We start from the raw sequence: 27,767 nt of genomic DNA on the forward strand, positions 1-27,767 counted from the left end.
GAAACAAAGACACCTACATCTTGGATGCCCTTGAGGTAAGCTAAAACATCAAATATCAAAAATTAATTTCAAAGTGAAGTATCCCTTTAAGTACTGAGTAATAATAATTTACTACATGTTCTGAATATACGGTTAGGATGAGGGTTTGGTTTAGGGTTAGTTTCATGTACTGTAATTATGCATAATTTATTTATTACTATAGTAACTACATGTAACGTGTAACGATGACACTAAAATAAAGTGTTACCAGATAAAAAAAAAAGAAAAGAAATGAATAGTTTTACTCAGTAAGGATTCAGTAAATAGATCAAAAGTGAAAGAAATGTATAATGTTATAAGTTTTATATTTCAAATAAATGACATACTATTCATCAAATAATCCTACAAAATGTTAAGCAGCACAACTGTTTTAAATATTGATAATCATAAGAAATTCTTGAGCATCAAATCAGTGTATTATAATGAATTTTGTGACGCTGAAGACTGGAGTAACGATGCAGAAAATTCAGTTTTGCCTTCACAGAAATAAATTACATTTTCAAATATATTAAAAGAGAAAACAATTCTGTTAAACTGTAGTAATATTTCACAGTATTACTGTATTTTTTTTATCAAATAAATGCAGCCTTGGTGAGCATAAGAACAGGAAACATGAAAAAAACTTACCGACCCCAAACTTTTGAACAGTAGTGTGTATATTTGAGCACATTACACAGCACACTCGGGGTAAATACACAACAGCTACCGTTCTGGATAATGACCAGGACCAGTAACTGAAAATCATGCTGACCGTGTGTGAGATGAAAGAGACATTCTAGTAATATACGCTCTCAGTAGTTGGTTTAATAGTGTAAATACTGTTACAAACATTCCTGCTATGGTAAAGGAATGTGTCTAAATAGTTCAATCACAGAGAAGCTAGCAAATAAATCAACTTTGCTATTGCTTTACAGAAAGTGTGTTTTTACTTTTAGACAGTGACAAACATATAATTGTAATTACATTCAGAGCAAGTGCATTATAAATACTAATCAAACCCACAGTTTCTTTTCTACTTCAGCACGAATCACACACTCTGCTGAGGCCTTGCAATCTACAGTCTTGAGGTGAGAATCCGTCCAATACTCTGCAAATCCAGGGTTACATATCATGTACACTGATATTTCATACCTGGTGTCATTAATAACACATTAAGCTACTTGTTTTGCTTCTCCATTATTAAATAATTAAATCCATCCCTCATTAAAGCTTGTACATTATTCTGAGGTGGACGCAGAATGTCTTGTACTGTTATAGTGCAGAAGTCTGGGACACTAGGATGATGCGTTAATAGTACAGCTCAAAAAACATAACCGTCACTGTTTCATTTCGGTGTAAAACTGGACAACATCTCATACAATGAATATGGGAAGATGCCATGGTGGTAGCAGACCAATTACATTATAATGGCAACTGTTAGTGTTATTCAGCCTGCGGATTTCAGTCATGACGTGATGATGCCCCTTAAAAATAACACATTACATAGTAGAACACTGGTGTCAAAGACTTTTGCAGTTTACTTTCATCATTGTACACATGGTATATATTCATTGGATATACTGTATATATCATGTAAATAAATATAATATTATATATACTGTATATATGAACGTGTCTAGCTGGTTTTATTTGATGATGAAGTCATTTGTAATCACACATCACACTCACTACAAGAATAAATAGCAATGCATACAAAAAGACCATGCTACACACACACCAAAAAACAATAAAACATGAGGCCCTTCCTCTGTGCTAATGACTTGATTCAATTAGTAAAATAATACAGTGCTAATGAGGTCATATTGTGGGGTGAAATTCACATTGTAAGCAACGAGAAGTGTATTTTCTTATCAGCGCCACAATTACAGGGAGCTTGGTAACGTCTGTTTCTAGTATCAATACAGATTCAACTGCAGAAATGTCATCAGATTGTGATACATTGCTGTAACAATCATTTGATGGTAAAAGATACCTTTGCAAATGTGCGAGCGAGTGTGTTCTCAAAAGAATTCCAGGCAAGTACACTTAATGGTAAAATATGGGGAGAGTGGTTAGAGTGGAGAGAAGACATTTTCTGATTGTTTTTTCTTCAGATGCAAAATCACATATAGTGATATTTGCCAGACTTCAGAAATAATGGAGATGTGCCAAAGCATGCTGAGGTTCTTGCACAGATGGTACTATAATGTTTGGGTAAATCTCTGGAAATTCAGTCAGTTTTCAATCGGTTCACATTGAGATGCTCTATATTAAAACTGTATACTGGATACTTGCAAATCCAGCTCAAATGTACCAGATTGAAGCTTTCTGAGAGTGAATACAGTTCTGTTAAGACACATGCTGTTCTTGAGTGAAAAAAAGTGAAAAAGTAGCACACATTAATTAAACATTTAGTTCATTAAAAAAGGCCGTAATGACAAAAAATCCATCCTGAAAATGTCAACACAAACTTGTTTTTCCAAGTATAAATGTTTAAAAGAAAATGCTACTAATATGGGCATATTTAATTTGCAATATTATTTCATTGACAGACGCTTAAGACAAAAAGGAAGGTTTTCTGTGCATAAAAATAAGGAATGTTTTCATTTACAACAACAACAACAAAATATTGCACATCAATTAAAAAAAAAACAGTAAAACACAATGGTTAATTTTTAGGACACTTTCCCCTGACTGTAATATATGTGTGTTAATTTAAAGAGGTTGTCCAAAACGTGTCCCATTCAAACATCAACTATTCTCAAGTCTCCATAGCCTATATATATTTCCAAAACACTTTCTTTTCTTTCTTTTAAAATATGGCATCATCATTCTGTAAGGCATTTCATCCACAATTTCTATGTGCTCTACTATATATATATATATATACTCTAAGTGTACTAGACATTCCTATGAAGCAAAAAGCTCAGCGTCATTTTGATAGGAACTGTTTAAAAAAAACCTTTTCGCTGGACTCAATGGTTTGGTCCATTTCTAAGCAAACAGGATGCAGATTTGAATTTAAGCTAAAGTTAAAGAAATGTAAGTGTATTTTGTGTTTCGGTATCAATTACCTATAAATATGATCAAAGATGCAAAATATTAGCTATTTTTAGAAGCATTAAATAAAATTAGCAATGTTTGGAAAGTATATTTAATACATTACATCAAATAAATTCAATTTCATTTTATGGACCATAATTGGAAAACTCAATTCTCAGAATGCTCTAGTTTACTTATAGTGTCCAGTCAAAAGATGTCACTTAAAAAAAAAAAAAAAAAAAAAAAGGGGTTTGAATTGAACTAAATAAAAATTTTGGTGGCTGTATTAATTGAAAATGTAATCAGTTAAGAAAAGTTATTTTATGAGTTAATACCTGCTTAATGTTTTTGAAATTGCAATTTAGTAAATGTTTTTTCCTGTCGTTCCAATTCAAATTCAACATCCTGTAAGTTAAGTTGTGACCAATTCAATTCAAACTCCATTTCATGTATTAAAGTTACAGTTTGCTATTTTCACCATATTCCTCCGACATTCCTCAAAGTTGAATCTAAAACGCTTGATGACTGCCAAGCTCGAATAAATAACAGCAAAAAAGAAAGGTAAGGCAAACTCCTTTTTGTACACCTAACGCTCACATCACACAGGAGTCGGTATCTGGTTTCAATAGGACGCCATTTCCTGTGATGGGGCTCTTTAAATATTTCTCACACTCTCTCTCTGCTTCGTTCCAGTGCACACAGAGAGGAACAACACAGCACAGCAATCTCACTCACAGCAACAGAAAAGGACAGATGAAGAGCTCAGGGGAGGCAGTGAAGTCATGGAGAGCCATGTTGAGCAGAGCTTCAGTGGATTCAATCACACAGTCACCAGTCCACAGGCCTGACACTTTCACATCACGATTAAGGTTATATCTGGTGACAACGGGGCAGGAGGCTTGAGAAAGCGTCGTAGCTTTAGATGTAAACTGGTTGCTCCTGGGCTGTTAACAAGCGGTACATGGCGGCCGGCATAGTCTTCATGTGAATCTGTTCAGAGAGGGGCGAAACGTGAGAGTCGGGTTCAAGTGACTGCAAAAACCACTTAGACACTCAAGACAAATGTCAAAATATATAAGTGTGAACTAGTGGTGGGCGATTTATTTAACAATATGAGAACTTACACGAGGATACTCGTGAAATGGGCATTTTGAAAATATTGCATGCATGTGCTCATTAAGGACAAATAGAAGAGAAAGAAAATGGAATTCAGTGTTTCTGTTGATCTTAAAGGACAACTCCGGCGCAAAATGAACCTTTGGTCTAATTACACATTGTTACTTAGTCAACCGTTATCTGAGATTTGTTTTCATGATTGCCGAATGTAAATAGTTTTATCTCTAAAACAGTTTAGCCTATAACGCTAGTATATGGGGCATAGAGTAATGACAAATAAAAATCGCTTGTTATTACCGCTAACAAGGTTCAAAATAGCCCCACACTAACACGACAGCATAATAAGTGTCCCTACATTCAAACCGAAGCATTGAGAACTTTGTCAGTGTCCATACAGTTTAATAAGAAGATATTTTGTACACACAGTCAACTTCGCGAATACAGGAAGAAGCCATCTTTGAAAAATAGTCTCTACCAGTCGATCTACGAACACCGATCCATGGACGCTGGTGAGATGTGAATCAGGTGATAAGGTGAGCGCGAACAGTAGGCTACTTGTACATATTGAAGAGAAGAAAACGGTTCGTGTTTGTTTTTCTTCTGAAAACAACGGACCATATGAGATTCTGCACAGTTCATCGCACTTGGATCGGCGTTCGTAGATCGACTGGTAGAGACTATTTTTTAAAGATGGCTTCTTCCTGTATTCGCAAAGTTGAGCCTTGTTAGTGGTAATAACAAGTGGTTTTTATTTGTCATTACTCTATGCCCCATATACTAGCGTTATAGGCTAAACTGTTTTTAGAGATAAAACTTTACATTCGGCAATCATGAAAACAAATCTCAGATAACGGTTGACTAGGTAGCAATGTGTAATTAGACCAAAGGTTCATTTTGCGCCGGAGTTGTCCTTTAACTTGTACTGAACCTGGGACATTCCTTTAAAGGGACGATGTGTACTTTTTAAAATATTTTATTTAAAATCAATATTTGTGTTCATAAATATGTCCTCAATGGTGTACAAATACCTCTGCCAATTATCTGACTTATCCTCGTAAACAAAGAATTTTATTATCTTTATATACATGGGACGGGTAGATCCATGGAGGCTTCCAAGTAGTTCCGCCATCTTGAAAAATTATTATGGCACAGAGGGACAAAAAGTACTTGGCCAACGCGTTTTCATTCAGAGCCAGCGTCGCGAAACGGAGGAGCAGAGCAGTGAGAGCCACTTGTCATTGCCCCGGCAAGTTTAAAAAGTTATTTTTGAAGAAGACATCCTCGTTGCCCAAAAAGTACGAACGGATAGGGTCAAAATAGAACGTAAAACGAAACGTGACCAGAGATTACAAAAAAAAAACAAAAAAAAAACGAGTTAATGTCAGGATAGCATTTTCCAGGTGGAAAGAGATGCTGTAGTCCTGCTTTCTACTCGACAGGTAAGTCAATGTTACACTCTTGTTTACAAGCTTTTTTTCATTGTTTGGTTGTGTACTTTATTATATATAGACAGTAGAACATTTATAGTTAAAGTTAAACAGGCTCTTTGATGAGTAAATTAGAGAAGACGCTAAAAACAATGTTTGCAAGTTTACTTTTTGTAACCTAGAAATTCGATAAGAATATATCATGTTCTTGCAACTTGTTCACCCCAAGGAAAAACTTGACAAAGTGCGACATTAGAAGACATCCTGTCATAGCTTTTTGGTACATAATGGCTACCATAGATGCAACACACCTTTGAAAAAGTAAGGCACTGGAGAGCACAATTAGTTTGAACGCAAAAAAACAATTTCACCACTAGATGGGAGAAATTCCTACACAATGTCCCTTTAAGGGGCTTTTTATTCATTCTGGACGTTCATTTACATGACATATGCCGTTTGGGGGACTGAAAACGCAAACTTTTGAACAGAGTATTTCAAAACCAAATATGCGAATTTGTGAAAATGGTGATGTCATGCACATGAGTTTTTTGTGTTCAGTCTATAGGCACGTAGTGTTTCTTTACAAAGTGACATTGTGTGGTGGAAAATTTTAAACTGAATATTAAGCTAAACACGTTTTAACATTTGACCTCATTTAACCTGCTAAATCTCTGAGACAATGTACTAAGACATTCTGTACTTAAGATGTGTGTCAAATGCCTGACTGTATGTATAAATAACAAATATGGGAAATGGAACTAGACAGATGACTAAGTTAGAACTTGTCATCAATGAAGTAATCATTAAAACAAAGTCTCCTCTACCTAGTAACAGAAGATACTGTAAATGAAGAACCAATCACATTAATGACATTTGATATACCTCCCTATTGTATAAAAACTGTTCTATCAGTGTTTTCGGGGGGATTCTCAATGGAATTTGTCTGAGATGCACCGGCCTTGTTTTTACTTGGGAGATTCTCTGAGTATTGCTTGAGAACTCTCCTGGCCGTAATTAAAAGCATTGAAAAGACTTTTGCTTGAGTTTGTCTGTTATTTAAGCTGCACAGCAAGAAGTTAGAATTATTAGCACCCGGCGGACGTCGACTGGAGATGTGCTAGGGTTAAAGGATTAGTACCCGGCGGATGTCGACTGGAGATGCGTTAGGGTTATAAGGATTAGTAACTGGCGGATGTCGACTGGAGATGCGTTAGGGTTATAAGGATTAGTAACTGGCGGATGTCGACTGGAGATGCGCTAGTGTTATAGGATTAGTACCTGGCGGATGCTGACTATAGATGCGCTAGGTTTATAAGGATTAGTACCTGGTGGACGTTGACTATAGATGCGCTAGGTTTATAAGGATTAGTACCTGGTGGGCGTTGACTGTGGATGTGCTAGGATTATAGGATTAGTACCCGGTGGACGTCGACGAGATGGGCTAGGGTTATAGGATTAGTACCCGGCGGACGTCGACTGTAGATGCGCTAGGGTTATAGGATTAGTACCTGGAGGACGTCGACTGTAGATGCGCTAGGGTTATAGGATTAGTACCCGGTGGATGTCGACTGTAGATGCGCTAGGGTTATAGGATAAGTACCCGGTGGACGTCGACTGTTGATGCGCTAGGGTTATAGGATTAGAACCCGGCGGACGTCGACTGTAGATGCGCTAGGGTTATAGGATTAGTACCTGGAGGACGTCGACTGGAGATGCGCTAGGGTTATAGGATTAGTACCCGGTGGACGTCGACTGTTGATGCGCTAGGGTTATAGGATTAGTACCCGGTGGACGTCGACTGTAGATGCGCTAGGGTTATAGGATTAGTACCCGGTGGATGTCGACTGTAGATGCGCTAGGGTTATAGGATTAGTACCCGGTGGACGTCGACTGTTGATGCGCTAGTGTTATAGGATTAGTACCCGGTGGACGTCGACTGTTGATGCGCTAGGGTTATAGGATTAGTACCCGGTGGACGTCGACTGTTGATGCGCTAGGGTTATAGGATTAGTACCCGGTGGACGTCGACTGGAGATGCGCTAGGGTTATAGGATTAGTACCCGGTGGACGTCGATTGGAGATGCGCTAGAGTTATAGGATTAGAACCTGGTGGACGTCGACTGGAGATGTGCTAGGGTTATAGGATTAGTACCCGGTGGATGTCGACTGTAGATGCGCTAGGGTTATAGAATTAGTACCTGGAGGACGTCGACTGTAGATGCGCTAGGATTATAGGATTAGTACCCGGTGGATGTCGACTGTAGATGCGCTAGGGTTATAGGATTAGTACCCGGCGGACGTCGACTGTTGATGCGCTAGGGTTATAGGATTAGCACCCGGTGGACGTCGACTGGACATGCGCTAGGGTTATAGGATTAGTACCCGGTGGATGTCGACTGTAGATGCGCTAGGGTTATAGGATTAGTACCCGGTGGATGTCGACTGTAGATGCGCTAGGGTTATAGGATTAGTACCCGGTGGATGTCGACTGTAGATGCGCTAGGGTTATAGGATTAGTACCCGGTGGACGTCGACTGTTGATGCGCTAGGGTTATAGGATTAGTACCCGGTGGATGTCGACTGTTGATGCGCTAGGGTTATAGGATTAGAACCCGGCGGACGTCGACTGTAGATGCGCTAGGGTTATAGGATTAGTACCCGGTGGATGTCGACTGTAGATGCGCTAGGGTTATAGGATTAGTACCCGGTGGACGTCGACTGTTGATGCGCTAGGGTTATAGGATTAGTACCCGGTGGATGTCGACTGTAGATGCGCTAGGGTTATAGGATTAGTACCCGGTGGATGTCGACTGTAGATGCGCTAGGGTTATAGGATTAGTACCCGGTGGATGTCGACTGTAGATGCGCTAGGGTTATAGGATTAGTACCCGGTGGACGTCGACTGTTGATGCGCTAGGGTTATAGGATTAGTACCCGGTGGATGTCGACTGTTGATGCGCTAGGGTTATAGGATTAGAACCCGGCGGACGTCGACTGTAGATGCGCTAGGGTTATAGGATTAGTACCCGGTGGATGTCGACTGTAGATGCGCTAGGGTTATAGGATTAGTACCCGGTGGACGTCGACTGTTGATGCGCTAGGGTTATAGGATTAGCACCCGGTGGACGTCGACTGTAGATGCGCTAGGGTTATAGGATTAGTACCCGGTGGATGTCGACTGTAGATGCGCTAGGGTTATAGGATTAGTACCCGGTGGATGTCGACTGTAGATGCGCTAGGGTTATAGGATTAGCACCCGGTGGACGTCGACTGGACATGCGCTAGGGTTATAGAATTAGTACCCGGTGGACGTCGACTGCAGATGCGCTAGGGTTATAGGATTAGTACCCGGTGGATGTCGACTGTAGATGCGCTAGGGTTATAGGATTAGTACCCGGTGGATGTCGACTGTAGATGCGCTAGGGTTATAGGATTAGTACCCGGTGGACGTCGACTGCAGATGCGCTAGGGTTATAGGATTAGTACCCGGTGGATGTCGACTGTAGATGCGCTAGGGTTATAGGATTAGTACCCGGTGGATGTCGACTGTAGATGCGCTAGGGTTATAGGATTAGTACCCGGTGGATGTCGACTGTAGATGCGCTAGGGTTATAGGATTAGTACCCGGTGGACGTCGACTGTTGATGCGCTAGGGTTATAGGATTAGTACCCGGTGGATGTCGACTGTTGATGCGCTAGGGTTATAGGATTAGTACCCGGTGGATGTCGACTGTAGATGCGCTAGGGTTATAGGATTAGTACCCGGTGGATGTCGACTGTAGATGCGCTAGGGTTATAGGATTAGCACCCGGTGGACGTCGACTGGACATGCGCTAGGGTTATAGAATTAGTACCCGGTGGACGTCGACTGCAGATGCGCTAGGGTTATAGGATTAGTACCCGGTGGATGTCGACTGTAGATGCGCTAGGGTTATAGGATTAGTACCCGGTGGATGTCGACTGTAGATGCGCTAGGGTTATAGGATTAGTACCCGGTGGACGTCGACTGCAGATGCGCTAGGGTTATAGGATTAGTACCCGGTGGATGTCGACTGTAGATGCGCTAGGGTTATAGGATTAGTACCCGGTGGATGTCGACTGTAGATGCGCTAGGGTTATAGGATTAGTACCCGGTGGATGTCGACTGTAGATGCGCTAGGGTTATAGGATTAGTACCCGGTGGACGTCGACTGTTGATGCGCTAGGGTTATAGGATTAGTACCCGGTGGATGTCGACTGTTGATGCGCTAGGGTTATAGGATTAGTACCCGGTGGATGTCGACTGTAGATGCGCTAGGGTTATAGGATTAGTACCCGGTGGATGTCGACTGTAGATGCGCTAGGGTTATAGGATTAGCACCCGGTGGACGTCGACTGGACATGCGCTAGGGTTATAGAATTAGTACCCGGTGGACGTCGACTGCAGATGCGCTAGGGTTATAGGATTAGTACCCGGTGGATGTCGACTGTAGATGCGCTAGGGTTATAGGATTAGTACCCGGTGGATGTCGACTGTAGATGCGCTAGGGTTATAGGATTAGTACCCGGTGGACGTCGACTGCAGATGCGCTAGGGTTATAGGATTAGTACCCGGTGGATGTCGACTGTAGATGCGCTAGGGTTATAGGATTAGTACCCGGTGGATGTCGACTGTAGATGCGCTAGGGTTATAGGATTAGTACCCGGTGGATGTCGACTGTAGATGCGCTAGGGTTATAGGATTAGTACCCGGTGGACGTCGACTGTTGATGCGCTAGGGTTATAGGATTAGTACCCGGTGGATGTCGACTGTTGATGCGCTAGGGTTATAGGATTAGTACCCAGTGGATGTCGACTGTAGATGCGCTAGGGTTATAGGATTAGTACCCGGTGGACGTCGACTGGAGATGCGCTAGAGTTATAGGATTAGAACCTGGTGGACGTCAACTGGAGATGTGCTAGGGTTATAGGATTAGTACCCGGTGGACGTCGACTGGAGATGCGCTAGGGTTATAGGATTAGTACCCGGTGGACGTCGACTGGAGATGCGCTAGAGTTATAGGATTAGAACCTGGTGGACGTCGACTGGAGATGTGCTAGGGTTATAGGATTAGTACCCGGTGGACGTCGACTGTTGATGCGCTAGGATTATAGGATTAGTACCCGGTGGACGTCGACTGGAGATGCGCTAGGGTTATAGGATTAGTACCCGGTGGACGTCGACTGGAGATGCGCTAGAGTTATAGGATTAGAACCTGGTGGACGTCGACTGGAGATGTGCTAGGGTTATAGGATTAGTACCTGGCGGATGTCGCCTGTAGATGAGCTAGGATTATAGGATTAGTACCCGGTGGACGTCGACTGGAGATGCGCTAGGGTTATAGGATTAGTACCTGGTGGACGTCGACTGTTGATGCGCTAGGGTTATAGGATTAGTACCTGGTGGACGTCAACTGTTGATGCGCTAGGGTTATAGGATTAGCACCTGGTGGACGTCGACTGGAGATGCTTTTGCTTGAGTTTGTCTGTTATTTAAGCTGCACAGCAAGAAGTTAGAATTATTAGCACCCGGCGGACGTCGACTGGAGATGTGCTAGGGTTAAAGGATTAGTACCCGGCGGATGTTGACTGGAGATGCGTTAGGGTTATAAGGATTAGTAACTGGCGGATGTCGACTGGAGATGCGCTAGGGTTATAGGATTAGCACCTGGTGGACGTCGACTGGAGATGCGTTAGGGTCAGGCATGTACTGGCCATCGGGACTACCGGGACATTCCCGGTGGGCCGCGGTCTGGTTGGGCCGGCGGCCCGGCGCGTTATGTATTTTGTTTTTAAATCATTATTAATTGTAAATATAGCCTATTCTATCGTAAGTATATTGTTATATTGTCCAATTCCGGGCATGTGTCTCTCTCATGAAGCCGCATGAAGCTGACGCGAGCTGCGAGACTAACAGGTCTGATGGCCAATCGGAATCAAGTTCAAATCTAGACTTGAAAAGCGGCCGCTTTACAACAACTGCAGTGATGCGATGTGATGATGTGCAACGAAATTCATGTCAAAAGAGTAACATCTCTAAACGTAAAGGGGGACCGAGAAGTCGAGAGAGAAAAAACGACAAGACAACGACAATAACTTGAGGCAGATGCCACCAAATGTGTTAAAATAAATGAATTATTTGCTGGACTTTAGTGAAGATGCCAGCAGGGCGCGCCTGACTGCTGAGGTGAGACATTTAGAATGATAGGCTACACGTAGCCTTCTGCATTGTTTTGTTTAAGCATGCTACGATATTCCAGCTGTAATAGGCCTCCACTCACTGATCGATATAAATGACATTTAAAATTCTCAGCTCTCTGGTTCTGTCCATTTTATTACGAAATTCAGACAATACCGTTTTGCCGCTAGAAAATAACGTGACAGGTCGCTTTAGCGCCTCAGTTCAAGTAAACCGATCATCTGTTACTTTTTATTTAAAGATAAGATACAATAGCCTACAACTTATCAAACGGTATATGCCTCATAAATAATATCAATCAGTGCTTTTCAACAACGGAAAGAGATTAATAAAACAGCAGGAGAACAATTATGTCACAGAACGTTACAGTTACCTCAGGAAAGCCATTTAATGACAATAGCACATAGTTGACTTGAAAAATAGCGAAAGGAGTATTTTGCATACTTGCATACCTTTCAAATAGCTATAGAAAGGAGTATTTTGCATATAAATATGCACATATATATATATTTTTTTTTCAATTTGTATCCCTGAAAGTGCCTGGCAGAAGCCTTATGTGTCATAGGCTAAATGTGAACAAAAGACAAAGATAAATAACTCACTGCTCTTGACTAATAGCTTTAACAATGATTTATATATATATATATATATATATATATATATATATATATAATATACACGCTATAAATGATATAGTATAAATGAAATATAGGTATACTATATAAACTATATTTCATGAGGTGAAACATCACTGCCAGGACTGGCAGTGATGTTGCACCTCATGAAATATAGTTTATATAGTATAGCCTAAGAATATTCTATTAGAATAATAAGCGGCACATAAATTAAGACCAGTTATTTACAATAAAGCCTTATAAAATCATTTCCATTTTATTTGTTTATTATTTTAATATTTTTTTTCTTGGTTCTGATAGTAAATAAAATAATCAGTAATTTTACATGCAGATTAATGCACGTATAGATGTGTGTGTGTTTGTGTGTGTGTGTGTGTGTGTGTGTGTGTGTGCATAGTGGGCCGGTCTGGATGAAGTGTCCAGGGCTGATTTTTTGTCCCAGTCCAGCCCTGGTTAGGGTTATAAGGATTAGTACCTGGCGGATGTCGCCTGTAGATGCGCTAGGGTTATAGGTTTAGTGCTCAGCGGACGTCGATGTGTAGTCGCGCTAGGGTAAAAGTATAAGACTTGGCCGACTAGAGTAAGTATTATAGTAGGGTAGTCAGGTACAGGAAAAAATCCACAACAATCACCAACTACTGGCCTGGCATGAATAATACATCGATTTTGGTCATTTTCGCGGATCTGTGTGAACGGTGATTGTTTTGACCATGTTGTCATCTGTATGTGAAAAATGCAAAGTACATTGTTGTCATAGGAGCGTACCCAAAGTATTTTGACCCTTTCTGGTTGCCAAACATTAGTGGATCATGATAGTTATCCCGATGAACAACACCTGTGGTTACTCTGATAGGAGACCTGTTCGTTGCAAAAATTACTTCTGAGAAAACTGTTCAAAACCCTTTTTTGGGCCACTGTTGATCGGCTGTGATCTACATGACACAGAGCTAAACCAGGTGCCACGTTTCTGTAGTTTCATGATCATAATTTAAATAAATAGGGTTATTACCTCATTAGTGAGAATTAGTGATGTGAAAAATATTATGTTGTTAGGCAGATGTGGAGCTCGATCATGATCCCCAAACTTACCTCACCAACTGCATTAGACAGAATGTGTACAATCTTCTCATGAGGGGTGGCCACAACACTCTGGCTATTGATTTCAATGATCCGGTGGCCGACACGGACCCCACCGCGCTCTGCTATCCCTCCTCTCATGAGACTGCAAATCTGGAGGATGCAAAATACATTAAAGTTGTACTTCAGACCAGATTATAGTAGCATTGAGATACTATTATAGTTTTTTTGGCAATCTTTTGAATACATTTACATTTTAGTATTTTTCATTTTCATTTTAGTTAAAGTTTTAGTAAGTGTGTTTTTGTCTGTTTAGAATTGGGCTCTGAACTAGTTTCTTATTAGCATGCATATTACTAGGATATTGGCTGTTTATTAGTACTTGTATAAAGCACTTATTAATGCCGTATTCTGCATAACCACACTCTACATCCCTAAATCCTACCCAATACCTAAACTTAACAACTACTTAATAATAATTAATAAGAAGTTATTAGGAGTTTATTGAGGCAAAAGTCATAGTTAACACTTAGTTAATAGTGAGAGCTGGACCCAAAACTAAAGTGTGACCAAAAATTGACCAAACTACGACTGCAACATTAAAGTATTAATAACCATAAAGGTCAATAACAATGTTGTAATGTTGATGTTAAAATTATTTACTCTTTTTTTTCTTCATAAAGTAAAAATAAAAATCAAGTGTTTTATTTTTCATTTATGTAGAAAAAAAGAGTAAAGAATTTTAACATCAACATTATGCATCATAACACTATAATACACAGTATGAAAAATGAATATTCATTTCAGATTTGCTAAATATACTAATCCATATTCATATACAATATCAGTTTATACCAATAGAAACAAAAAAAAAATCTCTCTCTTTTTTTTTTAATAAATCCAAGACACCTACAATGCCATTCTGCACACTAAATCCCAGCTGATATCTCAGGTCTGGTCTTCTGATGAGGACAGTGGTCACAGGTGGGCATCTCACAATGTTAAGCTTTATTCTGGATTGGTTCTTCAATCCCTAGAAGCACAATATGTTTGACACAATACATTGAATGTAGAAGAATTAGCTAAAAAAATAAAATCAGTAAATTAGAAATAGAATTAAATCTTTCACAATATTTTTGCACATAAAGTGTACTTAAAGTCCACTTGTACCTTGATAATACTCTGGCAGGTGGAGAGGGGTAATCCCACCAGGCTAGTGCCATTGATGGACATAATCTGGTCCCCAATGTTCAGCCTGCCTGACTTCTCTGCCGGGCCGCCGTGCATCATGTTTGCTATAATAACTGTGGGAAGGATGGAGCCCCAGCCCGACTCTACAATCACCAGCCCAAGAATCTCTCCCTTCTGCTTCTCTATGTAAACCTGTAGTGCACAGACACATACCCACCACTTTTATCACCGCTAAAACATGATTTAGTCAACATTCCTGATAATTCTGACATTATCAAGGCAAATTCTCAAAATTTCACAGTAATCTTCTGTTTCCACAAGGCATGTGCTGTCCACTTACATCTTTGCAGTTCTCAGACTTGGAAAAGTGAATGAGGTCATCGTTGTACATGTCCTGTGTGTTAAGGAGGTCGCTATACTCTTTCTGGCTCAGATCCTCTGGGTTGATGCCATTGGCACGCAGGAACTCTTGGTACGCCACACTGAAAGCCTGGCCGATGGATTGAGCTATGAGTTGAGCCTGAGCACAAATAGAAATCAGGTAAAATGAACAACTAATATAATATTAAATAACTAAATTATTACATTGAATAAATACAATTTGATTTATTTCACTTTTTTAAAGGGAAACTCCACTTTTATTTTTGGAAATAGGATCATTTTACCACTCCCCCAGAGGTAAACAGTTGGGTTTTACCGTTTTCGAATGTATTCAGCCGATTTTCTGATTTTTAAAAGAATATCAGTAACCAGACAGTATCTGGTCTCATTGACTTCCATAGTATATATTTTTTCCTACAATGGAAGTAAATGAGACCAGAAACTGTCTGGTTACTGATATTCTTCTAAATATCAGAAAATCGGCTGAATGGATTCGAAAACGGTAAAATTCAACTGTTTACCTCTGGGGGAGTTGTAAAATGAGCCTATTTCCAAAAAAAAGTGGAGTATCCCTTTAAAGGACCGCAGTTGATGACAGTTAAACACATGGGTCAAGAGACGACAAGGGCGGCATCCCTCAGGATAGTCACATACACGCCGTTTGTCACTGTTTGGCATGTCACTGTTGTACACTGTGCTGAGACATAAGATGTGACATATACGGGCTCTTTGAATTCAAATAGCATCTGCAGCCGAACAGAGAAAAGGTCACTTTCTGTCTACTGATTCAACCCACGCAAGATGCCCAGGAACACCATCTGGATTAATGCTATTAGAGGTCACTACCACAATGGCCAGTGACTGCAATACTGAACATGCTGGGAGAACTGTAAACCTGAAAATGTGAAGAGACTGAGAAATATTGGGCAATTTTGGATGATTAAATGTGGAAAAAGTGCAAAGGGTGAATATGGAAGGGAGTTGCTGTTGTGTGTTGTGGTTGACCTCCCCTTAACTGTGGTAAAACCACTGTAATAAACAGCCTAGAGTGGCTTTCATCAACCGCAACAACAGCAGTATTATAAAATGAAGTGTGTAAATCCATTTTAGAATGTATCGTTTTATAATGCTAAAGCAATAAATTGAATCTGTCGCCCTGACAGCCTCCTTTAGCCGCCGGTTGATAAGGTCACACTGGCACATAGCTGGGATGAAGAACTCACATCTTCAGACTCAAACACGTGACAGATCATCTTGTATTGCCGCTTCTCGTCCTGGGCAGGGTCAGAGGCTTCCATGTTCTCCTGAGAGTCAGAGCGAGCCATTCTCCTTCTGGCCATCAACACCACGATGTTCCCAATATCAGCGATGTAAGAGATGGTCCTTAAAGGGTGGTCCATCATGGTTTCCTGTGAATCAGGAGAAGATTGTAATGGTAAGATCAATTCTAAAAGCTTAATCTATTTCTACACACACACACACACACACACACACTATATATATATATACAGTATATATATATACTATATATATATATATATATATATATTATAATATATAAATATAATATTTTTTTTCAATCAATAATTTTATTCCATAAAACATTGAAGATAAACATACCGGGGAAAAAAAACTGCCAAAAGTTAATTTAGGTTGGTTTAAGATTCTTTTAAAAATAAATTTATTTTTCAAACCCTATTTGTAAATTTCTTAAATCAAACCAAAATTTAGCCAGGTTTCAGCTAGTATTAATGTTTTAGTACACTACAATTTAAAAGTTTGCTGTTTGGTAAAAAATATTTTAAGTTTTTGAAAGAAGACTCTTTCATGAATCTGCATTTATGTGACCAAAATACAGTAAAACAGTAATTGACATGCTAAGACACAAGAAATAATAAAGAATCTCAATGAAGCATTAATTTATTTAACAAAATAACACAAAATACAAAATTGCAAACTGAATGTATGATCAGGAATATGACACAGCTTTATAAGAACTGAAAGACAATGACCGACAAAGAATAGAAACAAACTAGCGACAGAAATTAAAAAGAACAGGAACTAAGAATATGGAAAACAAGAACATGTAAGTCTATGAAAATGAAAATAAAACTGAAACTCAGGCTGGACATTATATTAATCCGGATTAAGGAGCCAGGAGGATGACAGACCGAGGTGGCGACGATGGGACGAGGGAACCCAGTGAAGCCGCAGGAATGACAAGCCACGCTGGAACCGAGGGAGCGAGGAGCCACAGTGGAGCAGATGAATTGATGGGCCGAAGCAGGTTCCTTAAAGGGACACTTCACCCATTTGCATTAAGCTTTGTATCTTTAGAAACCCAGTCATATTTTTTGAATGGTCATGGTTTATTCCCTTATTTTCCCCTGAGATGGGAGAAATAAGGATTTAAGTGTTTTACTTCCTGCTAATTATGACGTAAAAATCTTCATTTTGCGTCGTATCATAATAAGCAGGAAGTCACATTTCATAAAAGTGTAGAGACTACAAACATTAGCTCATTATTATTCAAGGGGGTGGGACCCACTCACCCTACAGGCCTATTACAGATCAGTGGGTGGGACTTCAGCGCTATGGAGATAGGAATTTATGACAATGACAAAAGAAACTAAACATGATATGGAAAAAGAGGATTTTGAAATTCTGCTGCTCGGATCCCATGTGCGTGGCTATGTTTACAAGTCGCAGTATAGTGAAGAACAGCTGAGGCTGATGGAGGAACCGGAGGCGGCTGCCTGTCACGGTCGAGGAGCCCGGACTGGCTCAAGCTGGTGCATATGCTCTCGCTGTGAGCTACGGACAAAGATAGAGTCCGTCTGCTGCAGAGAATTTCAACAATGGCAATTTCTCCTGGAGGAAATCCCTGAATCAGACGAGCACACGGATGATTGTGTTGTGATTTGAACCATCCTAGTTTCGCCTGACTGAACATCCCGGTATCATGCAGTAATTCACCATACAGATATAAATACAAACGAGGAGTAATTCACTTATGAGTTTGCCAATGTAATGTTAACGGTATTCGTTGTTGTGGGAAGAAGGAGGTGGGAACCGGTGAACATTTAAACATTTTAATAGTAAATTGAACAAATACAAAACGAAAGTATAAGCCAGCAGCCCCTCATTGACGACTGCTATCCACACATAACAGAAACAAAACACAAAATAAAATCAGGCCTGCTTCTCTCTCAATCTGCCGTTGTCGCTCCTCGTTTAAGCCTCCGTTCCTCCGCGAGAGATGCGAGACTCACTGGTGTCTTTCATTATCATTCACGGCACCGACCTCCCGCCATCCTCTCACATCCCTCGCCCAGTCGCCCTCATCCTACTCGCCACAGCCAACTAACTAGAAATTTTGTGTGAAATGAATTTCAAACTCTGGTAACAGCAAACGTTAGCCTTGTAGACAGAAGAGTGATTTCTCTGTTTGCGCTGTTCCGGATTAGTGGGTGTGGCTTGCGGAGCTGTGCAATGTGGTGCATTATGGGAGTTGTTGTCTTACATACAAATGTCTTTTCTCGGTCAAGAGGGCACCAAATTCAAAAATTCTCTAACATTTCGACTACATATATGATCCACTTTCAATAAAGATTAATGTTGAAATAGGTGAAATCCTCCTTTAAGCCCGGAAAATCAAGTTGAAGCTGAAGACCAAGTAAGAGCTGGGAGCCGGGAAGCCCAAGGTGAGCAAGGGAACCAGCAGAGAAAGAGAGAAACCAGCAATGAAGAATGAGCCAGGAAGCTGGATGGAGCCAGCGATGAAGAAGGACCCAGGAGGTGACAAAGTCAGAGTAGATGAAGGAGGTGGAAAGCTGGGCATGACCAGCAGAGGAAGTGGATCGAGGAAACTGGGTGGAACAAGCAGAGAGCTGGATGAAACCAATGGAGGGAGGCATACTAGGGTGAGCAGTTGGGTGAAAAATGGTTCTGGTGAGTCCACAAGTCCATCAAAACTCCCACAGGGATGGACATGGCATTTGGCTTTAGCTCCTGACTAGCCTGGGCGACATTGGAGGATCCTCTCCACCAATTAAGGGTTCATGGTTGGAGTGGGCTCTGGGTTTGTGGAGGGTGCAAGTTTTGGCTTTGGGTCTGTGGAACCAACCAGCAACAATGCAAACTCTATATGTATTGCCGCAACGAGCAGCTGGAGTTCCCTATTGGAAGAGACCAGTGTTGGGAAAGTTCACTTTCTACTTGAACTAGTTCAAAGTTCAGTTCACACATTTTAAAATGAACTAGTTCAGTTCATAGTTCATACTTCAAAAAAGAACTAGTTAATTCATAGTTCTTTTTTTCTATATGTTGCAAGCTTTTTTTATTATTATTATTGCCACAGCCCATATACAACCACAGACAACAATTATTTTATCGACGGGCAGTTTGCACAGAAATGATCATACGACGCCTCCTTGCCAGTGTTGTAGTACTCGAGACTCGGACTTGTCTCGGACTCGGTCTCGAGACCATATTTTAATGGTCTTGGTCTTGTCATGGACTCGTGTCCATTTGGACTCGGAATTGAGTCGTACTCAAACATTTTTTTTAGGACTCAGAATTATTCCCGAGTCCACTCGAGTTCAATTAAAAATATTTTTCATGATTATTAATGTATGTTAATAAAATATTTCTTCAAATTGATTGAAACGCCCAGTGATTGGTGATTTTCTAGTGCGCAACTGCGCATGACAAATTGTAATAAAATTACTTTTAACACCACCTACTATGTGTCCTTTTTACCCTAAACTGATCTTATTTTTTAAACTCTAAGTAAATTCAGTAAAAAAAAAAAAAAAGTATTTCTCTAAATAAATAAAAGTAAATTAGGTAATCAACCCTCACTGGTCTCGGTCTCGACTCGGACTCGACCGTCTCTGGTCTCGGACTCGACTCTCTATGGACTAGGTCTTGACTCGGACTCGACTCTCTCTGGTCTCGGTGTCAACTCGGACTCGAGTGAGGTGGTCTCGACTACAACACTGCTCCTTGCTTTGTCGACGGCAGCCGCGGTGCGACACTGGTGTCTTGTGTTGCCAGATTGTTTTTTTCCCTCTACATATTAAGGCCTGTTTACGTGTGTTTTAGCCAGGTTTTGGCCCCAAAATAATTTAGCATATAATAATATAACAAAGAATACAACTCACAAAATGAATGTAGAAGCAGGAAATCCCAACAGCTTTTTAAGCACGCAAAGACAATAAAAGGTCACAGAATAAAATAAGGGATATATATATATATATATATATAGACACACAGGGATAACAAGCTAAATTGCAGATGATGATCATGGGTAACCATAGAAACAAACTAGGAATTGGAATAAAGGAAACAGGAACTGAGTCAAAGTATTAATTCAATTTAAAATGAATTCTTACTGACGCCAAACTTTTAAATGGTGGTGTGTATTTTTATTTTTATTGAAGATCAAGAAAAATTCAGTTTCTCGTGATAATTAAGTATTCTGTACCTTTACTAACTCATTGTGATGTCTGCTCTAGTATTTTGTTCACTTTTGGTAAAAAGGTGCAGAAACCCAAGTCGTGTGTGATGAAGTACCTGTGAGTCTGCATTGAGCACTTTGATTCTCTGAGTGGAGATGAAGAGATCCACTTCCGTCATGGGCTGAGCTTCACCTTCTGGAGCCTGAAGATGAAGAAAATCACACAATATCAGTCACTGAGAGAGACATTGACAGAGAGAAAGAGAGAGAGAGAGCTGACAAGGCCCAGAGATGCCATGAAGGAGCGTACAAACATCTCCCAACATTTAAGACCAGATATTCAAATTATTTTAAACTATCTCCTTCATTGTGTAACTCTGATAACCTGTGCTTTTTTTTAAGCCAGCTAGTATTGCAAGTTGGCATGGGGTTAGTTTGGTTAGTTTTGTTCTTCATTTGAAGAAGTTCAGTAAGTTAAGAGAAAGAGAGGGATACAGAGTTTTCAACCAAGTGCTGGACAGCTGAATAAAAAAAAAGACCAAGAGAAGTGCAAAACATGCTGTGCCAGATACACACCTTCAAAAACAGTCACAAACACAGCACAGTACCTCAGAAAGAAAAAGATCAGGTACAAAGAAGAAGAAAGTAAAGATCACTTGCATTTTCTGTATCCAGCAAACTAGACATTCCTGGCCTTAACTTATTCCACGGCTTCCCCATGTCAGATCTGGTGGTAGAACTGAGGTAATGTTTGGTGTGGAATGAACAATGGCTAACAGACTGTGCGGACGGACACAGGTACATGACTCATTGCTGGATTCAGAAAAAAAAAAATGGCAGAGCGACAGAAATTATGAAAACACTGAAGTGCTGAAACCAGGCAAAAGAAGAAGACGAAGAACAAAAATAAAAACAAAACACCAAACCGATGACCAATTACTGCACCTTCTTCCTGTTTTTGGCTAATTTCTGGGCCGTCTGCTTAGCATGGAACAAACAGAGACAGGAACAGTGTTAGATAAAGCAGAGCTCAGCAAGACCAATCACATTTGAGGTATCTCTCTGCTCAACACGCTGCATCTGAAAAGTGACTGCATTTTTATCAGCTGTAGTACGGATTCAGATGACACCAAGCCAAGATTATTGGACACCACCCTGCAACAATATGTTGCCTTTGGTTTCTTTTCATGGCAATTTGCACCATCATCCACCAGGTGGCCTATTTGTTCTTTTAATATCTTATCTCTACTATTGGTGTTATATTACAGAACATCCTGTTCATAAAACATCAACTATACAAAGCACGGATGAATTCTGCTGAAAATTAGATTAAGAGCAAGTTCAAACTTGCCAGCAGGCTGTGATAATGGATCGAACTGGCCATCTAAGGAAGATCTACGTCATGGCAGCTGAGGCAGGGTGTATTGATTCAGATGTCTCTCCAAATGCATGCAATTTACACTTGTTTTATGTACCGCATTGAAACTGTCAAGTTACTAAAACCCCCATATTAACGATCCTCAAGGATGTCACTCATTTTGAGCTCATGGTTGTGCATGGGAGAAGGTACGGTGTCTCACACATGCAGGTGAGGTGTGAGTGAGCCAATAAAACAAAGAACACATACAGTAATAACCAATGCTAAAAAATTTCTTTATTGTCTTTAACAATGATAAATATATATAAATATAACTATATTCTGAAAGTGATTCCAACAATATTGTTTCTTAGTGCCGTTATCGGTATAGCCGTGGTGTGAACTCTGCTATTTTTTAATATTGATAACGAATTGTAGAACTTTACCTTTATCGTTATCTTTATAGTAATCGTCCTTGGTATCCTTAACCCATAAGCATTTACATATTTACATACTGTCTTTTGAGGGTCAAGTGCATAAATCCCAAGATTTTACATCTATTTGGCCCACATTAAACTTTTTTAATTCTAAGGAGCTCCATTACAAGAGAAGTGGAAAAAGGTGATGTAAAATGTAACTCTTGGTCTTTTAAGCAAAACGGTTAAATCAGATAATCTACAAAAGGACAGCATATTGACTATTCTGTAAATATTAAATTAGTGTCAAGGTTCCCTGTCAATATTTGACCAAAACTCATTTGAGGAACCCTTCAACCTTAACTGCTAAGAAAACCAGATCGGGTAATAGGGATGCATGATATCCATCAGTTATGGGATGATTTAATGTACTTATTAATTTATTTATTTCAATCAATTTAGATATTGGATTTTTAATTGTGCTGCTCATTTTGAAAAAAAAAAATGACACTGTTAATAACAATGTTAAATGTATTTGTTTTGGAAATCTCAAAATTAATACCCGTTTTAATATCCATTTCCATTTTAGGGTGCCTTATTTTACTTGTAGCATTTTCAATTATTTTATTGATTTAATTTTAAGTGTCTCCAGCATTGGATGTTGATGTGCTGTGTCATCATTATGCTGCTTAATATGAAGAGTTCAGATGCAAAAGCCTCTAAATGCCATTTGAAATTTTCTTCTTTAATGATGATTTTTATCAAACTTGTATATTTAAGTTCAGTAATTTCACTTAAATGGCAATGATAATTACCTATTAATTGTTATTTAAGTGAAATTACTGAACTTAAATATACAAGTTTGATAAAAATCATCATTAAAGAAGAAAATTTCAAATGGCATTTAGAGGCTTTTGCATCTGAACTCTTCATATATTCCCTAGTAATATCTAGAACTACTTTCCCAGCTAACAGGGAATGTTCTCAGAACTCTCTGGTAAAGTTCTCTAAGGAAGTTATGAACAATATTATAATATTTTACTATACTATTTAACATTTACTAATATTATAAAAATAGTAGCACAAAACATTATTTTATACATCGGTCATGGAATGTTTTCTCTCTGAAACATTTCAGTTGGAAGTTTATTTAACATTTCTTTAAAAGTTAATACTTGTACGAACGTTCCCAAACTTGTAGGAACGTTCCCAAAATGTTTGCAACATATATATATATATATATATATATATATATATGCATAGAGAGAGAGAGAGTGTAAATGTTTGAAAAAATACAAAACTATGTTCTAAAAAACATTTTTCTTAGTGGCGTTGGTCAATTTGGTTAAAAAAGTAAATGCTGGTCCATCAGCTAGACCAGCACCAATCTAATGCTAACCAGACATGAATTTCATGCTGATTTAAGCTGTTCTATTCAGCTAAGCTGATAAAATGGCGCTTTTCCACTGCCGGTTCGGCTCGGTGCGGCACGGTTCGGCTTGCTTTAGCTAAGTTGCTTTTCCACTGCAGATAGAGTGACCTTTAAAGTGGGTGGGATTATAATCTGATCAATAACAGCGGTGGCTGTTACTGGCAATTTAAATCTAGCGGGTTTGGTTTCTCGGGTCGATGTCTATTGCTCGCAAATACAATGACGCTGGTACTGACGATTCTGTCTGACCAATCAGTGATCTGCAGTGTTTCACGTCACATTTAGTACCAGTACGGTACGCTTGGAACCTCAACAGACCATTTAAAGCAAGCCGAAGCGAGCCGTAACGTACCATGCAGTGGAAAAGCGCCAAAAGTGTCCACACAGTTACCTTTTTTAAATGACTTCATAATTATAATCATTAGCAATCAACCATTCTGATATTGTTGCCTGCAATACCACACAGCAATCTGTAATTGAATATTTTAACAAAAAATGTACATACAAAGGGACATGCTGAAAGAACACTAAATGGCACGGGTGTTGGTCTCACTGCATTTTTTAAGGTGGAGGTAAAAAATGCTGAGTAATGCAGCTGACAGGGCGAATGGCTGATTTATGCTGCAGGAGGATGAACAGGAGGGAGGTGGTAAATGTCTCTGATCCTAAGGAACAAGAATCATGGGATAGGTCTCTGCATTTGACTATGGAATCATTACCGCAAGAGGATCACACACACACACACACACACACACTCTTAGTTTTACGATCATCTCTCATCTTCTGCTGTGAACTGACATTTCAATTCGAACAACAAAACATGTCTGCAAAACGCAACTTCATCATGTTGTATCCGAGGAATAAAATGCTTGCGCAATAGTACACTCTCCGTATATGACCAGTCAGAGTACAGCTCTACATTCCTTATGAATTCCCATTATTTTGTCCTAAAACTGTCACTTTTGCTTTCTTGAAACATTTATGCTGATCCTGAAGTAAGTATTGCTTAGGAGATTTATTGAGATAGATTCATGGAAGCTCAGGTTTACATCTTTACAGCGGGGACTTTCACCTCACCTTAATGCGACTCACAGCCTCCTGAGCCTGCATCATGCGCACATTTTTGGAGGGCGTCTTGTCTGACAGCAGCTGGGTGGATCCCAGGTAGTTAGCAGCAAAGATAATACCATCAATGAGATCCTCTGGGTCACATGGGCCTGGTACTAATAGAGAGGAGAGGAACATTTCAGAGCTTTTTCATCTTCAAAACATGTGGCGGCTGAGGACCTGAAAATTGTAACAATTAGGAAATGACAGACAATCTTACCTTCCACATATGTTGGGAATGAAGCAAGACTTCTCCTTGACTGCACACACAACAACAAAGACACATTCATTAAACTGTTATTTTTAGGTACTGTATGGTGTGTCCCTAATTTCTATATTGCACAATATAATATAATAATCAAACTGTAAGACTGGAAAACTGGTTGAAGAACGAGTGGAATCTACATTCTTCACTCTTGCAAACTCACACAAGAATCTAAATGGTTTTAATGTGAACAATAATCATACTGTTTTACACATGTTTGGTATCATTTGAAATGTCTCAGTGCGACTGGTACAAATGTCTCATTTCCAAATAAGTCAAACAAAAGGTAATAAGGATTTTAAAAGTTTAGAGATAACACACACACACACAAATGAGGGTGGATGGTTAAACCCTCCTGCTCTCAGAAGCTGTTAACTCAATGCAAATTCCCACCGTTAGCAAATGAAGAGTTCAGATGCAAAAGCCTCTAAATGCCATTTGAAATTTTCTTCTTTAATGATGATTTTTATCAAACTTGTATATTTAAGTTCAGTAATTTCACTTAAATAACAATTAATAGGTAATTATCATTGCCATTTAAGTGAAATTACTGAACTTAAATATACAAGTTTGATAAAAATCATCATTAAAGAAGAAAATTTCAAATGGCATTTTGCATCTGAACTCTTCAAATGTAAATCAACTTCTGCCTTCAGTAAGTCTTGGACAGTGATTAAGGTGAATTTCCACTGTGAACTCATGTTTGCATATGAAACGGGGTCTGTCTATATAATGAATGTTATTTTTAACATTTACTAATACATTATTAAAATCAAAAGTTGTATAAAACCAAGATTTTAAATATTATAACAAACTTATTGCTCATAGTTAATGTTAATCGATACATTAATGTTAACAAATGAACTTATTGTACAACGTTACCGTTAAAAAAAAAGACATTCTTGTGTGTGTGTATATATATATATATATATATATATATATATATATATATATATATATACATGCTATATATACTGTACACTATATATATATATATATACATTTTTTTTTATAAATGAACTGAATTAATAAAACAAAATAGCAATGCAAGAATACATTATATAGCCAAAGCAGAAATACAGTTTAAAACTTGAATCTGCTCCAATTAATCTATTATAACGGTCTCTTGAATAATTTATAATAACTTCTAAATCACACACAGTCAGGGCCATAATTCTGTGGCCAGTAATATGTGTCTAATTAAAATCCTAGAGCACCTTCTCAACATTATTACCAAGAATAATAATAAAAAAATCTTCAATTTTCAGCACAGTTTCAGAGCTCTATTCATAGCCTCCCACCTCTTTACTGGCTGGAGATGGAGACTCAAAGCTGTCGCTCCCCTCGTGTGGCGGCAGGGGACGGCTGGAAGACTCCGCCCCCTGTGGGGACGTGGAGCCTGAGCCTGGAGACTGGACAAAACAGACACATTCATTAATATTGCATGCTTTACAGTCTATCATTCTGGACCATGACTCATACACAAAAACTACATTTAATCACGTATTGAGACTTTCAATAACATTTAGAGTACATTATGTTAATACAAGTCTTCACAGTTTTGGAATAAATTAAATAAATGAATAAAAGAAATTGGTATCATTTAAATAGCAAAGCAATGAGGTAGATTCAAACCAAAAAGACACAAACCAAAAACACTAATGTGACAATTAAATGACTATTGTTGGCAGTAGGTTCAGTTCAGACAGCAGGTAAAGAATTCCCAAAGAGAAGAAACTGAAAACGGTATTGCTGTCTCAAAACTACACCTCATTCCTCTGAAGAGGTCATATCTGAGTCCAAAATGTGAAATACTAGAGAACAAATGACTCATACCCTGAATAACCAGAGCACATTACAATGAAATATTTAAAAGATATTTCCTGTTCATCCTTTGTCATAACATCCCACAATGTATCTCCATTACAATACTATAATCAGATGTGTAGAATGGAAATGGAAAAAAAAAAAAAGTTGCTGCCTTAAATGTAAGCACAATCAACATCACAATCCTGTCTCTTGTTGGATGTTTAAGTCATTTAAACTTAAATTACATTAAACTGACTTTAAAGAAAGTTGAAAATTAACTTATTTCGATGAGTTAAAGCAACGCGGAAAAACATTACGTTGATACTAAAACATCCAAACCACATTTACGTAAAGCTCCTCACCTCATCACCAAGTTGACGATCTACCTGATACATCCAGAAATTTTCCATATCAATAAGCCGTGGAAAATGTTCTTCCTCAAGATAGACTCAAATCAAGTGCTACAGCTGATGTTGCTCTTTGGACCAGAGAACAAGAGAGAAGAACATAAGAGCCTCTTCCTCTCTCATCAAACCCACGTTGATAACTCCACTTACAACAGCGGAGAACACGGCTCCTGTTACAGCCCGACCTGGGAAAACCGTTCCTGGAACAGCTTCGTTCAAGAGTTACATGGATCAGAGACCACCACACTATGCTACATCACTGCTATTCTGCAGGAAAAAAACTCATTTCTGCTAAATTCCCTGACAGCTTTACTGGTGAAATAAGCAGCAGTAATGAAGTTAGCAGACACTAGAAGTCCCTATTAGTTACCGACTCATTTATTACTTTTCACACCCTGAAATATAAATG

General features: G+C 39.1%; 1 protein-coding gene across 4 annotated transcripts in view; it reads right to left on the reverse strand.

The window, feature by feature from the left end:
* Nucleotides 1-823: 823 nt before the first annotated feature.
* Nucleotides 824-27,767, reverse strand: part of apba1a (amyloid beta precursor protein binding family A member 1a) — a 71,746-nt gene continuing 44,802 nt past the window's right edge. For 3 of the 4 annotated variants that reach the window (XM_089130092.1, XM_089130093.1, XM_089130091.1), the window contains 11 exons: nucleotides 26,444-26,554; nucleotides 25,098-25,137; nucleotides 24,848-24,993; nucleotides 21,511-21,543; nucleotides 20,682-20,768; nucleotides 16,328-16,513; nucleotides 15,064-15,243; nucleotides 14,703-14,915; nucleotides 14,446-14,565; nucleotides 13,545-13,685; nucleotides 824-4,050 (listed from right to left, as the gene is read on the reverse strand). In XM_089130092.1, coding sequence (XP_088986218.1) covers nucleotides 3,979-4,050; nucleotides 13,545-13,685; nucleotides 14,446-14,565; nucleotides 14,703-14,915; nucleotides 15,064-15,243; nucleotides 16,328-16,513; nucleotides 20,682-20,768; nucleotides 21,511-21,543; nucleotides 24,848-24,993; nucleotides 25,098-25,137; nucleotides 26,444-26,554 — 1,329 coding nt within the window. In that variant the 3' untranslated portion in view covers nucleotides 824-3,978. The remainder of the gene's footprint in view (nucleotides 4,051-13,544; nucleotides 13,686-14,445; nucleotides 14,566-14,702; nucleotides 14,916-15,063; nucleotides 15,244-16,327; nucleotides 16,514-20,681; nucleotides 20,769-21,510; nucleotides 21,544-24,847; nucleotides 24,994-25,097; nucleotides 25,138-26,443; nucleotides 26,555-27,767) is intronic. The other variant, XM_089130094.1, reaches the window with a different exon arrangement.

This window comes from Pimephales promelas, chromosome 4 (assembly GCF_988280905.1).
Source record: "Pimephales promelas chromosome 4, fPimPro1.hap1.1, whole genome shotgun sequence".
NCBI lineage: Eukaryota > Metazoa > Chordata > Actinopteri > Cypriniformes > Leuciscidae > Pimephales > Pimephales promelas.